A 14,146-nucleotide genomic window follows, 5' to 3' on the forward strand; every position below is an offset into this window, starting at 1 on the left:
CCACTCCTCCACCACTACCTCGACCTCCTCCTCCTCCTCCTCCTCCTCCTCCTCCTCCTCCTGCTGCTGTTCCTCTTCCTGCTGTTCCTCCCCCTCCTTCTCCTCCTCCCCATGTGCCCAAGAAAACCGACTTCCTTGTGCAGATGCCTTCATGTATGACAGAAGTTGACAAAGCAATCACACTGAAAAAGGAACGAGAAAGCGATTTATCTCTTTGATTACGAGGGGACATAATCGCTGATCAAAGAATTCGGAAGCAAGCCTTGAAATAAATAAGACGTTAAGGTGTCTCTATTCGTACAGCATTGATTGTTTTATTGCTTTTGCTGCATCAACTTTTGTCAGGTTTGCTTAGTTGTGCAGGTTGGAAATCTCTGGAAACCTCTGGAAATGTACAAACTGGCATGACCGTGCCTCAGCTTCCACGCATCAGCGCATCCAACCACCAAAAAATGAAAAATCGCTCCATTAGCTCTGAATGTCAAGCTGCTGTCATGAGAATGAACTATTTGAAAGGTCGGTTGCAATTCCAGTGAAGCATCTATATGGATCTCTTTGACCAACTTTGACGCCCACAACCCATCATGAGATCCATCACGTCTTCATAGACTTCCTCTTCAAAAAAAGATTGATACCTGTATCCTGCCAGGTCGTTTCTATCCTGGAAAGCAGTGATCTGGGTGGTTGTTGAAAGAGGAGGGCTGTAGATGGACGTGTCTCTTACTTCCAAACATGACGAATCTAAAGCTGTCTTGCTGTCTTCGGACGATGACGTGTCAGCAGAGTACGAAGGGGCGCTATCACACCAGCTCTGCTCTAACCACCATTTGTTGATCCCAAAATATTTGCAAGCACTCTTGAGCGCAGAGAGTGAAATACCGAGTTTAGCAGCAGCTTCGCGTTGGCTATATTGACGATGATTGCGCAACGTGATTTTGCAAAGGACGACTGGTTGACGCGAGGCTTTCACCTCGTTCTTGCGTTTCCTTGGCACGATGGTGAGTTGGAGGGGTTGAGAAGCTTCCATGTGCGTTGTACTCTGAGTGTACCCGGGGGAGAAGAGAAGATCGGAGAGGGTGGAGATTTATCTGAGAGCCGATGTTATGTAACAAAAGTGGGGAACTGGGAAACTGGAAACATCGTAAGAGCGGGGAAGTCGGAGGAAAGATAGGACATGGGCGGGAGGGAACTTTCAATGAAAGGGGGTAAATTGTCAGCTATAATGGGGGTATTGGCTTTCCCATACATAAAGGGAGTCGGGGGGGGTAGTGAGGGCTTCCCATGCTTAAAGCCAGTGGAAGAAAGGCAGTCGAAAGGGGGTGGGTAGTGATTTACCCCCTTTTTCATCACTTGGTGCTGAGAGGTCAATTCACCCCTTACTCAAAGTTAAGTTAAATCAGAGGACCATCAGAGGCTCGACTACGTTTGTTTGCTTCTTTTTCAGTCAATAAAGGAAAACTGTCCCCCAAACTTAAAAAACAGATGAGATGGCAGCGAAGGACAGGGAGGCCTTGAGCTGACGAAAGATCCTGGACCGGATTCGTTTGCAAGTCGGATCACCTGAGACATCTTGCGAGGCCGAGAGATCATCCAGCGCTGCCGTTTCCTTGTTCGCCGAGCGATCCGCAGCCAGCCCCTATCCCTACTCTTCGTGTCATCATAGGAAGAAGCAAGTAATGCAAGCATCAGGCTGACAACCTTCACAGCATGGAGGAGCTCGACGCGTTCAGGGTGGAGAGAAGAAGATGCGACAAAGATCGTCGAACCCGTCAAAGTTTTCTTTTTTCCACATGATCCGTGCCTTGAAATCGGTCAGCACTCGACAAACTGCCTTGACTCCTCCCTGCTCGCTGCTGATCTGAGCCACGGCTCTGCCCTTGTCCTTGTTTCCCGTCGCTTCACTGCCGCGGTAACAGACCAGCATGTCGGCGTTAGCAAGGATGACTGACTGCATCGGGTCAAGAGCAGCTCGGTCCGGATCGCCGCAGATAGAAGTAAAGATCGCGCAGTCACGAGCAGTGACCCTCTGGTTCAGACTCGCTGATACAAGCTCCGCACAGAGCTCTCGCGCCCTCGTTCCGGTCACCTTGAACATAGGGAAGCACTGTGCGATGCAAGTGACAATATCGAAGATTCCTTCCCTCACCGCTTCTGCTCCTCTCCCGTACTCGAGATCCAGCAGGTGGCTCCTGCACGGCAGACTTTCAACCTGCAGGTTGTGCAGGTTTGTCCTCTTTCCCCCAATATTCAGCCTGATGACAAGGCGGGGAAGGGAGTCCTGGACCTGGTTGTCCGGCAGGTTGGAAGGAATGCGAAGCAGCATCGTACTAGAGTTCAAGACAACGTGATGAAAGAAGCAAGGTTGTAGCTTGTGCTCCTCCTCCCCATCATCATCTCCTTCACTACCGTCACTCTCTTGATCAGAGAAGAAACCTTCCACCAGCACTTCCTCATCCTGCACAAACCCAGACCCAACAACGATCATCCACGAGGAAGAGACTTGGCGGGTGTCTGTGATGACAGGCTCGTGTAAGCTGCTGATTTGCCATTGAGCAGACGCATCTGTTGTCCAGGTCCCATCGCTCACGCTGCGAGGGAAGGAAACAAGCCAGGTCTCCTCCTCCTCCTCCTCCTCCTGCCCATCTGGCTCAAGCTCGGCATGGACGAGCCTTTGCTGCGACAGCTTGAGGTCCAACTTGTTGCCTTGTCCTGACATCCGCGGAGAGGAGCAGCTGCCCAACTTGATGACGCTGAACTTGACGGGGGGATGGCGACCGCGGGGGTCTCGCAGCTCGTGCTCGCAGCTCTCAGTGAAGTCAGTCAGTGACCCGAGGAATCGAAATCGACGAGACGTGGATGCGTCGACAGCAGCGAGACATGTCAAGCTGACCGTACGAGAGCGCGTGTGCTCAATCTCAATGACGGCATCGCCCACGTTCCAGGGCAGGTGACCTCCTCCCGGCTTGTAGAAGGTGATAGTGATGGTCGAGCTCTTGGGAAGCAGAGCTTGCATCTTACGGCAAGCAGCAGCGTCTACTCTCGAGGGCTTGAGCAGACAAGTGTCCTCCCCTTCGTCGTCACTGTCGTCGGCGCACAGACTGTCCGCAACAAGTTCTTCCCAGGCAATCAGGAAATGAGAGCCGATGTCGCCGAAGCCGACGACGACGCTTGTGCTGATAGAGAAGGGTTGGTCACGCTTCCCTCCTGATCTGCTGATGTGCAAGGTGAGTTCCTCGAAGAAGGACGAGAGGTCGTCAGCATCACTGAGGACTCGAGGAGAGATGTCCACTATTTCAACTCTCTGCCGATTGTCACCAATGGTAGCGAGACTATTCAGACCCAACCCGTACAGGTGCATGAAAGGCTGACGGAGAGATACAACGAGGCTCCTGCTCTTCGGAGCGAAGTATTGTGAAGCGAGTTGGGACGACCAGACATGATTTTGTAATCCCTTGAGCTCAAGACTGGGAAAAAACTTCTGGACGATCTCATGAAGACGGGAGGCAGAGGAAGAAAAGTTCTCCACCTTGCCCATGATTGTCATGTCCGAGGCGAAGCTGCTTGCCAGCAAAGTGTCGCACTCGTAGTGCAGGTCAAACAAACCGACCAAGAAGGAGAATCTGAGAACCATCAGAAGGTCCGAGGCAAAGAAGTCGGGCTGAGATTCAGACGTCCTCTCCTTGGGATCCTTGAGGAAACCGCAGTACAGGTAGCTGAGAATAATTTTCATCGCGTTCCTCGAGAGTTTCTTCCCGTCTACTTCAACCTTGCTGACCTGGGGATTCGACCTGACGAGGAAAAGGAAGAACTCTGACTTCGCGCTGACGACGTCACGGTGAGAAGCCTCGGGGGGTAAGCCATCCTGGAAGAGGAAGAACAAGTCCTTGGGAGGAAGGGGAATCGAGATGACGCGCGAAGTCCCGTCCAGGCCCTTGCTGAGAACCTCTACCTCCTGTGCGCTCTTGCGGGCTGTCGAGACGGGGGCTGCAAGGCCCTTCCAGTTAACTCCATCGATCCTCTTGAGATCCCGGCAGAATTTCTTGTCGCAGCAGAGGTCTTGCTCGATCAGAACGTCAAGTCTCGAAGTCAAGGTAGAGACGTGGTTCACTGCGTTGCACTTGATGTCAGGTCCACCCCACCTCAGCCTCACCAGCAGCTCGTTCACCCTGTTGACCAAGTTTGCGCTGCTCTTGATGCTCTTCACGTTTACCTCGTCCAGCAAGGACATCTCGAAAGTCACTTTCCATGCTTCTGTTCCTCTCACGGCTATGGAGGAGAGTTGGACGTCAAGAAACTCTGCCCCGCTGTCGGCGCACAGAGCTGAAATTATCCCTCGCAAGAGAACGTCTAGTTGGTCTTTAACGTCTGAAAGTTTCTTGGTCCCTGACAGCTCAACGCTGACAAGCTCCCGCTTCTTGAGCTCGTACTCGTGACATGGTTGGAGCATTCGAATCGCTCCCCTGAGGCATCCCAGGTGAAGGTGGAGGGTCGGGATTGGAGTCTCATCCAGCTCCTCCTCCGTCATCTCCCCAGCAATACACTTGACCGACTGCAAGCTCATCCCGCACTCCAGCAAGAAGCCTCGCCCGCACTTGGGGCAGACGTGGCGGGAGCAGTGGCGGAGGAGGTTGAAAGGAGAGGCTCGCCGCGACTTGAATCGCTTTACGAGCACATCACAGCAGTCCTTGTAGGAGTCCCGCTGACTGCAAGCAACCTGCTGCTGGTGCCCGCAGCCTGGTAGCGTCACCTTGACGGGCTGCGAGCACTGACCGCAGGAGGAGCTGCAGACCTTGAGACACTGATGCTTGCAGGAGGTGAAGGAGTTGAGACAGGGGCTGAGGCATCGGACCGACTGCTCGCAGGAAGCACGGCAGAAGAGCTTCAGAGTGTGCTCACAGTCCCTAGATCCCTCCTCCGCAGTCGTAGGAGCTTCAGCATCGCAGCCCCCGTCGTAGGAGCATCGGTCAAAGTCTTCAGGGAACAAGAGTAGCTTGCCTTCCTCCTTGCCTGGTCGTGGCTTGATGCCGATGCTGAGCTGGACTTCAGGATGTCTCCGGCACACAAGTTGAAGGAGATCGTCCTCCACATAGCGGTTCGTATCCTTTGCCTGCCGCACGAAGGAGCCCAGCAGGTTCTCAGCTGAGGAGGCGGGCTTGTGCTGCAAGAGGCCCTTGAAGTTTGCGAGGACGAACATCGCCATCCTCGCTCGCGAGAAGGCGACACTGAGCCTGTGGGGATCGCGAACCCATCGGCAGCAGAGGTCCTGCTGGGAGCGACAGAAGCAGAGGATGATGACGTCAGCCTCGAGCCCTTGAAACCCGTCGACCGTCGAGACAGAGACTCGCAAGAGGTTCTCCGTAGACTTGTCGGAGAAGCCCCGATGCCTCATGTCATGCTCGGCGCGAAGGAGGGAGCGGCTGTGAAGACAGTCCCGGATCTCGTCGCATTGAGCTGCATACATGGAGAGGATGTGGATCCTGGAGTAGCTCAGACCCTGCCGGATCAACCAATCAGCTATCCTGACAGCGAGAGCGCTCTCCTTCCGGTTCCTCGAGCTCAGCAGCCTTGCGCTCTTCTCCTCCTTGTACGGATGGCCGATTAGCATACACCTGCCATGGAGCTCGAAGTCGCTGCCTGACTCCTCGCTGCATCGGATCATGCTTGTCATCTCGAAGCTTGTCTTGCTGCATGCGTCCTGCAACTCAGCTGGAGAGTATAGAGGCCAATCGAGCGCTGAACTTCTGAGGTACTCCATGATGTTGGAGGGAACTCTGTACTGAGAGACGAGGGTAGCGACTTCGGTCTCGAGGTGACACAAGCGAGCCAGCAGGGAGATGTCAGGAGCAACGAGGTCTCGGCTAAGATCTACAACCCGCTCTCCTCCCTCCTCAGTCGCTACTTTGTGTCTCGTCCACACCCCCGGGTTCAGGTAAGGGCGGAGCTGCTTGGTATCGCCTAGAAGGAACACCTTCTTCACGCTGCTGGGAATGCAGGTCAACAAGGAGGCTTCATGTATGCTCCCTGCCTCTTCGACGATGATGACATCGAAGTTCAACCGCATTAAAATTTCCGACATGTTTTGACACCCTGAGATCGTGACCCCGACAACTCTCGCGCTCTTCAGCTTCTCTTTCATGCGCTTCTCCTGCTCTTCGACCTTGATGTGGATTCCTCTGCTCGCCTCTTGCAAGAACTTCTTGAGTTTGCCCTTTTGCATCAGCTGCATGAGCCTCGTAGCGGACGACTTTGACTTCTCTCCGTGAATGATGTTGTGGAATATCTTCTTCTTCTGCCTCCCTGAAACTTTCGAGCTCGCCGATGTCGACATGCAAGTGCGAGAAGAAAGGTCCAAGAACGAAGAGAGCGAGAACTCCTCGCCATCCAACCGCTGTGTTTCATGCACCAGCTGGAAGTCGTTGGGCAAGGAGGAAGCACCGACTCTGACTACTTCAATTCCTGCCTTCAGGCTCAACTTGTCTCTGATCGCCTGCAAGGTCTGATCTAGAACTGGTCCTGATGGGGAAAGAAAAAGGATCCGACTGTTTCCTCCCTCCAGCAGACGTTCAGCAAGTCGAATCCCCACGTGAGACTTGCCGGTTCCAGGAGGTCCAACGAGAATGCGGTAAAAATCTTTCTTGTCAGCAGTCAGGCGCTCGAGAGCTCGTCGTTGCTCGACGTTGTCTCTGTGAAAGCCCAGCTTATTTTGATGTCTACGAAAGAAAGAGTCATCATCGTCACTGTCATCAGTGTCGCTGTGGTCATCTTCGTCATCTTCTTCGTTGTCATTTTCGTCGTTTGTGTTGTGCTGATACTCAACGTCCTCTTCAATATCATAGTCATCATGTTCCTCTTGTTCACGTTGTTGCTTCGAGTCGCACGATTTTCCGTCTCTTTCATCTGCGTTACGAGTCAGCGCAAAGAGAACCTCCCAGGCATTTCCCGACCTTTTTTGTTCGACCTGATCTTGAGCTGGTCTGCTCCGGGTAGATCTTCTTTCAAGTCGTACCGTCTTGTCAACTCGTGGAGAGTCTGGATGTGACTGTCGTCTGTGTCGCATGATGCAAACATGAACATCTCGGAGCAGGAGAGTATCTTCGAGATGGCCTGCTCCAGTCTCTCAACAGACAACATGCCTGTGAACCCTTCTGAGTTGTCACCCCCGATCAGGCATAAGTCGATCATTCCATTCTCGATGAGCAACGCATCGGATGTCTTCAGCGACAGCCACAGCAGCTCAGTGTCAGCTGGGCCTCGTTGCGACTGGAAATTCATCCACAAGAGCACGAGGCCTTGCTCTCTGAAGTGACTGACGAGGGACTTGTCAATGCGGAAGCGAAGAGCGAAGAAGGACTCCAGCTGAACCAGGCCTAGAAAGCCAGCGTCTCTGACGCAAACACCGAAAGCTGAGTTGGAGGGCGAGGAGTGAAGGAAGGACTGGACGAGATGATGGATGGGAAAGAAAGTCTCGATCTTGATGATGTTGAATAGACAGACAATCATGTCTGATGAGGAATCGAAGACAGCTTGATTCCGAACCAACGACACGTCATCTTCCAGCCACTTCTTGTCAGGCAGCGGGTCCAAGTGCAGAGGCCTGACAGTCTTCTTGCTCTTCCTCTCTCTGCACGCAATCAGCGTCGGGTCTTCACCCTCTCTTACGAACGCTCGCAGGTACAAGAAGTCTGCCTTGGAAACATTTTGCAGCTCGTCTCTCCAGTCGGAGGTGAAGCAGATCTTGTTGGTCTTGATGGCTTGCTGCACGTTCTCCTTGAATGTCGGGCAGTCCAGCTGCCCTATGATTGCAAGCCCATGGGAATTTTCTTTGTTGTTCCATAAGTTGTCAACATGCGCGATCGTGCACTTGTGGTACCTCGACTTGAACTTGTGAACGAAGAAGGCACAGTCTTTGACTCGCCTGCCTCGGCAGTTGAAGCATGAATGTCGACAACAGAGATGGCATCCGTCGCATCTATGAGGTAAGAAAAACACCTCTCCTTCAAACTCTTCCTCCCCTTCCTCGCCGACTTCCCCTGCCTGCCCCTTGAAGTCTTCGATTGTTCTGTCGTCACAACAGTATGCTGCAGCGTACCCACTGCACAGACACTTGCTGTCTTGCTCTTCCATCGTCTTGTGGAGAACCTTGTACTGACTTTTCAACACGCAAGCAAGACAAGTGGCCTCGGTGATCTGCCAAACTCCCAACAGCTCGCGGTAGATCAGCTTGCCGACTGCAAAGTTGTGAACGACACCCTGCTTGCTGCAAGAGATACACAACCATCCTCCTTCCCATCGAACAGCTTTGTCATGTGACACAATCATCGAGCAACTTGCACACTCCCGCTGCTCTTCATCTTGTGCGCTGTCAGCACGTTGAACTTCGATCTCCAACGCTTCTCCTAATGTCAGCCTCTTGGAATCCGGTTTATCAGCCTCCTTCTTGGACGGTTGAGAAACAGTTGAGTTGGGGAGCTGCTGGACAGGTGCAGAGGCCTTAAACCTATGTTTCTTGGACTGAGCTGCAGCTGACCCTGTAGACCTAAGGAGAGGTGGAAAGTCTTCGAGTGGCAGCTCATGCCCTTGTTGAGATCTGCGGCTGCTTCTTGAGCTTAATTCCTCACGTGAGATAGTCTGAGCCGAGACGTCAGGAGCTGAGAAATTTTGATCTGCAACCAACTTGTTTGCTTGTTTGCAAGGAGAAGACTGTGCGCACAATCTGCAGAACTTGCAAGACTTACAAACTGCTGCTGTTGAGTTGCAAGAGCAAAGGTCGGAATGATCGATCCGCTTCCCCTTGCAAAACTTTCCAAGTGCAGTACAATACCCGCAATGAGAACATCGAAAGCTCTTATGGAACTCCAAGTCATGGCCAAGGGGATTTCTGAATGAATCCAGTCTCAGTTCTTGTCCTAGGGAACGTGCGAGTACGAACTGACTGTACACGTCGAGCAGGCAGGTGGTGGATAAGAATCGAATGAAATCATCTGATTCCGATCTCAACGGTTCTTCTGCGCTGACCAGCTGTTGACCAGCAGTATCATGATCGAACGGCCACCTCCCTTGAAAGGTGTTGTGGGTGTAGCAATATCGAGCAATGTCAAGCCACATGGAGCTCAGGGACGGTGAAACGACGCTGGTGGCCTGCTGCACGTCTGACTCTTCAAGCCCGTAGACATTGACTTGCTCGTGCGCCTCGTAAAAGTTTACAGCAAGTTCTGCGAGCAACTTGGCATGCCCGACGAAGCAGAGGAGCTGCGAGGCTCGACCCATGGCTGAGTTGAGGCGCTTCGGGTTGAACACAAACCCCTCGTCCTTGTACAAGTCGCTGGCGAGCCAATCCTCGGAGGCGCGTACCGTTGATATGATAACAACCTTCTTTTCTCGCCCTTGAATCGACTCGACCGGCCCCACGTTCACTCGGCTCAGCTGCAGCGCATCGTTGGGATGCTCTCTCAGCAGCTTGCGGATAATTTCGATCTGCTTCCTATGCCCTGATATCACCTGCACATCTTCTGCGCTGATCATGGGGCGGCAGTTCCTCAGCAGGTCCACGAGGATGCTCGTGATGCTCTCAGCCTCGGACACGTTGAAGAAGGATGGCGAGTCAACATCTTGACGGTCGTTTCCGAGAACGTCAAGGAACAGGACGGGGAACTTGTTGTTGTTGGGCATGAAGTTCCACCTGGACAACCAGCTGACGTCCAAGAGGCCTGCTGACTGAATCTTCCCCTCGTAGAAGAGGCGAGAAGAGAGGGCAACTATGTCCGGATGGTTGCGGTAGTTGACCAGCAGCTGCGTCCACAGCTTGTGCTCTTGCTTGTACCACTCCGTCTGCAGCAATCGTTCGATGACTGAGACTCCGAGGCCATGGGAGCGAGCGAGCTTCGACAAGACCTTCGGCCCGATCTGCTCGCTGTCGCCAGACAGGATCACGTTGGTGACGCTGCTGGCAAGGCAGAGAGGCAGCAGAGCAGCAGGCTCGAGCATCTGAGCAGCTTCGTCGATGATGATGTGCGAGAAGCTGACTTTGAGGTCTGACCACAAGAGGAGGCCAGAAGTCTCCCAGGTACTCACGACGAGTCGCTTCATAGCCAACAGCTGAATTGGAGGCAGGAGGAACATGTTCATCTCAGGAAGCATGAACGTGTAGGTCTGAATGAGTTCGCTGCGGTTGTTCTGAGAGCCTGGAAAGCACTGGTTGACAGATCTGTCCGGAGAGATCAGCCGGAATATCCACTCGCGCGGAAGCAAGTTGATTTCATGCAAGCGCTCGACGAAGAGATCTGCTGCGCTGTTGGTTTCTGTGCAGACAAGAATCCTGGTCTGAGGGAAAGTGAAGAGGATCTGAAGGATAGACTCTATCATCGTGACAGTCTTTCCGGTTCCAAAGGGCCCGTGCAAGATGAATGGAGGATACATACCCGGGGAGTTACACATGCTCAAGACTGTACCCATGCACCTGCGCTGCTCTTCATTCGGGTTTGAAATGCTTTTGCACGAAGGATTGACGAAGCAGTCGGGAGGGCTGGAGAACATGTGGTTGGGAAGCGAGGGGTAGAGCAGACGATCTGAAACCTCATCGACCGCATGGTGAAGTTTGCGAAACCTCAGGCGGTCACTTTGAGCCACTTGAAAACGAACACAAACACAGTCGTCTGTTGTCGCCTGGTTCAGAAAGTCTGCAAACCCTTCAGGCATTTGAACTTCGACGCATTCTTTCAAGACTTTCAAGATGGTCCCCATGTACTCCTCGTTGTATGGTGACGCGCTCGCCCCGGAGTTGTCACAGACGATCCAGGCGATCACGTGATCGCCGATCCCCAGCGAGGGGCGACGCTCACTGAGAAGATTTGGGTCAGAGATGACTAGCTTCCATTGACCTTTCTTGAACTTCTCAAACTTCGCACCTCGAGTGTCAAACTCGCGAATCTTGTTTTGGTATTCCCTCTCCTCCAACCACAGCAAGCTGTGCAGACGCTTCCTGTACTGACCTGCAGTGCAACATGGTGCTGACAGAGAATTCTGCAACACCTCGAGGTCAGGAGCTAAATATGCTTCAACTTGAGCGTTTTGCATCAAGCTCTCTTCATCAAACTTCTTTTGCGCTGGTTCTACTGTTGTTCGCTTGCGGAGCTGCTCGTCCCAGACGCGAAAGGGTCTGTGAACTCCTCTTGTCTGAGTCACACCCAACGTAGTTAAATCCTTCTGTTTGGTGATTTTGAGTTGAATGTTGAAGGAGTAGATTGAACTTTGATCTCCATCATTGTAAACTGAAATCAACGTCTTCAAGTTATGCTCACCAAACGTGTACGGAGGTGTTGGTCTGAATTCCACACTCAAGTTTCCTGTCATTCCAAATATTTGCTTTGAGAGTTCATGGAAGTAGTTTGGATCTGTATGGAGCTCAATATCTTTGACCTTTCGTTTTGCAGTGATTTCCATGTCGAAGCAAGCTGATGTACCTAGATCGAGGAATACAACTTGTTCGTTCTCAAGACTTGAACCCTTGTACATACACCTCACGGAGAGCAGATCTTTGTCTGACTTCTTGGCACCTCTTCCAAGTGAGATGAGTCCGTTCTTAGTATCCACTTTCAGTTTGACCACATCTTGATTCGAATCATACATGAAGTATGCAGGCTCGATATCGCATATCCTCTGTATGAGTAGGCTGAAATACGACTCAGGATAGGCTGTTGGAAACACAAAACGTAGAAATCTGTCGCACAGTTCTTGGTAGATCCATGGGAGATTTGCAGACACGAAGTACTCAAGCTCGAGCACGGTCTTCGAGTTTTCTCGCTCCAGATGCATTTGGATAGCATGTGTCAACGCAGTGTATCCAACCTTCAAGCACCCGAGCTTGCCTTTCGGATGCATCTTACCCTCTTGCTCGGATGCTTCCAACGCGTCTGAGTACTTCTGAAAGCTGACAAAGAAGAGGTTGTTGCTTCCTGCTTTCTTGATCACCTCACTGTTTGCTCGCGGATGGAACAACTTCCCGAACTTGGAAAACTTCATTCGAATTGAATCCACTGAAGCATTCGGGTCGAGCTCCAGGACCTGCAACGTGAAGAAGAGCGATGTGGCCGACGGGCTTTTTTGCGCCGATTGTTCTAACTTGCTGATCTGCAAGAAGAAAGGAGGGCGATCATGGAAGCGCTTGATAGCTTTTTGACAGTCTGCAGAATGAACCAAATCGACGTAGAAGACATGATGTCGGGAGAGGATGTCCTTGCGGACGCCATGAGGGCAGAGTCTGAAACTGTGAGGGTGGCTTCCATAATCAACCTGATTCTTGCCGTTGAAGATTTGAGCAATCTGTTGTGCATCTAGAATCTTCGGGCTCCGGCAGAGAGAAACACGCAATGTGTTTCCTTGCACGCTCGAGGGAGGTTGATGAGTGTAGCTGCTCAGTCGCAAGAACAAGGGCTGAGACATGCTGAGCAGTGCAACGGCTCTGCTTGCTAGGCTTTCATCTTGGAAGTTTAAAACCAAGTAGTTTTCACCCTTGAAGATGTTTTCAGTGTCGGGCTGGTCCAGCTGCTGACTGTTCAGAGCTTTGGTGACCTGTCGGACGTCCAGAATCTTGGGAGTCAAGGGTGTGAATTCAGCCTTGACTAGATATCCTGCCTCCTGAGGGACTGAGCCTTTAGTCCATACACTGTATAACTCTCGAATGGGATGAGCGAAGTGGCAATTATCTCCGTACTTGCAGTATCCCCTGATCCAGAACTTGCAAATCTCAGGCATTTGAGATGGGAAGGAGTGAGAAAACAACAAGACCTCAAAGTCTGAGTTCACAAGTCAGTGAGATGATCGAGTGACCTCTTCCTCTCAGTCTCTTCCTCTCAGACTCTTCCTCTCAGACTCTTCCTCTCAGACTCTTCCTCTCAGACTCTTCCTCTCAGTCTCTTCCTCTCAGACCCTTCCTCTCAGACTCTTCCTCTCAGACTCTTCCTCTCAGTCTCTCTCTCACCTGATAGGCGCCCTTATCGTGGCCCTGACATTTTCCTAGCTCAATTGATAACCCACCCCTTTCTCTAGCGTTTTCCTTCCGACCCCCACCCATCTTTCTTCCCAGTACGACCCCTCCCTTTCCCAGCAATCTTCAATGTTGGCTACGAACCCCGGCTACCGGACTCTCTGCACTGAACAGTTGAGCTGGGAACATGTAACTGTAATGTAACCTCCGGCGTTATAACTGAGACAAACTTGGAACTAATTTTGCAATCACATGAACGGACATGACAGTGATAGCCGGGCCCGGGGTTCACTGAGTCTGTAGCGGCCGCATCGAGGTGATACCATGATTATGAGAACAAACTCGTATAAAGCTCACGGGCCGCCTGTCGGACGAATCGAGTCGCGGCAGGTCACCAGTGTCGGAGCGTCCGATTGATGTCGTCAATCGGACTCGAGTCGGATCGGACGGCCGCACTGCACTGGCACTGCGGCACTGCGCATCAGTGTGCATGTGCCTGCAGTGCGGTCACCGGTGACCGTACGGTCGGGCCCGGCGCCGGTCGGATGCCCGGCCCGGGCCGGGAAATTGTTTGGTTTTACACAATTTTTTGTTTGACTTTTAGCGGATCAGGCGAAAATAGATTTCTTTGGCCACACATCATGTTCGCAGCTGCACGGAAGATGAGCGAACTGCTTGCGGTGAGAAGAGAAGAGAGCGAGGATATGGCGAGAGGAGAAGAGAGCGAGGATATGGCGAGAGGAGAAGAGAGCGAGGACATGGCGAGACTGAGAGGAGGAGAGAGCGAGGATATAGCGAGAGGAGAAGAGAGCGAGGATACAGCGAGGGGATCGGAAAACATTAGTGAACAGCGATAAGGAAATTGAGCAGCAGCGAGAAAAAGCAGCTACCAAGTGAGTGACTGAGTGAGTGAATGAGGAGATGAAGATGAGTGTAAGGGGGAAGAAAATTGCGGAGTGAGGGAGGGAATGACTTGACCATTGATGGCGTTCAGATCGGAGAGCATATCCCATGGCCAAAGGATGAGATAGTCAAGCTCTCCCCTCCCGAGCCAGCAATCGTGGTTCACAGGAACAGCCAGGGGATCATCACGCTGGGGTCCGACATCCTTCCCCTCTACCCAAATGTATGTTGATCCTCATGCATGAAATGACATCAAGTGCT

General features: G+C 52.2%; 2 protein-coding genes across 2 annotated transcripts; both read right to left on the reverse strand.

The window, feature by feature from the left end:
* Positions 1 to 413: 413 nt before the first annotated feature.
* Positions 414 to 1,180, reverse strand: GUITHDRAFT_153104 (hypothetical protein). Its single transcript, XM_005830852.1, has one exon. It carries the CDS (start codon positions 1,025 to 1,027, stop codon positions 542 to 544), a length of 486 nt encoding a protein of 161 aa, XP_005830909.1. The 5' UTR covers positions 1,028 to 1,180; the 3' UTR covers positions 414 to 541.
* An 8,033-nt stretch (positions 1,181 to 9,213) lies between these two features.
* GUITHDRAFT_72561 (hypothetical protein) lies at positions 9,214 to 10,086 on the reverse strand (the record flags this gene model as incomplete). The annotated part of the gene is made up of 1 exon (XM_005830853.1): positions 9,214 to 10,086. A coding segment is annotated over one exon (873 nt), but the record flags the coding sequence as incomplete, so codon positions are not given.
* Between the last annotated feature and the right edge of the window lie 4,060 nt (positions 10,087 to 14,146).

This window comes from Guillardia theta, assembly GCF_000315625.1.
Source record: "Guillardia theta CCMP2712 unplaced genomic scaffold GUITHscaffold_43, whole genome shotgun sequence".
Taxonomy (NCBI): Eukaryota; class Cryptophyceae; order Pyrenomonadales; family Geminigeraceae; genus Guillardia; species Guillardia theta.

What these genes read in the sequence shown, in the direction of transcription:
- GUITHDRAFT_153104 (XM_005830852.1), bottom strand. Translation starts at nt 1,027, where the DNA reads ATGGAAGCTTCTCAACCCCTCCAACTCACCATCGTGCCAAGGAAACGC.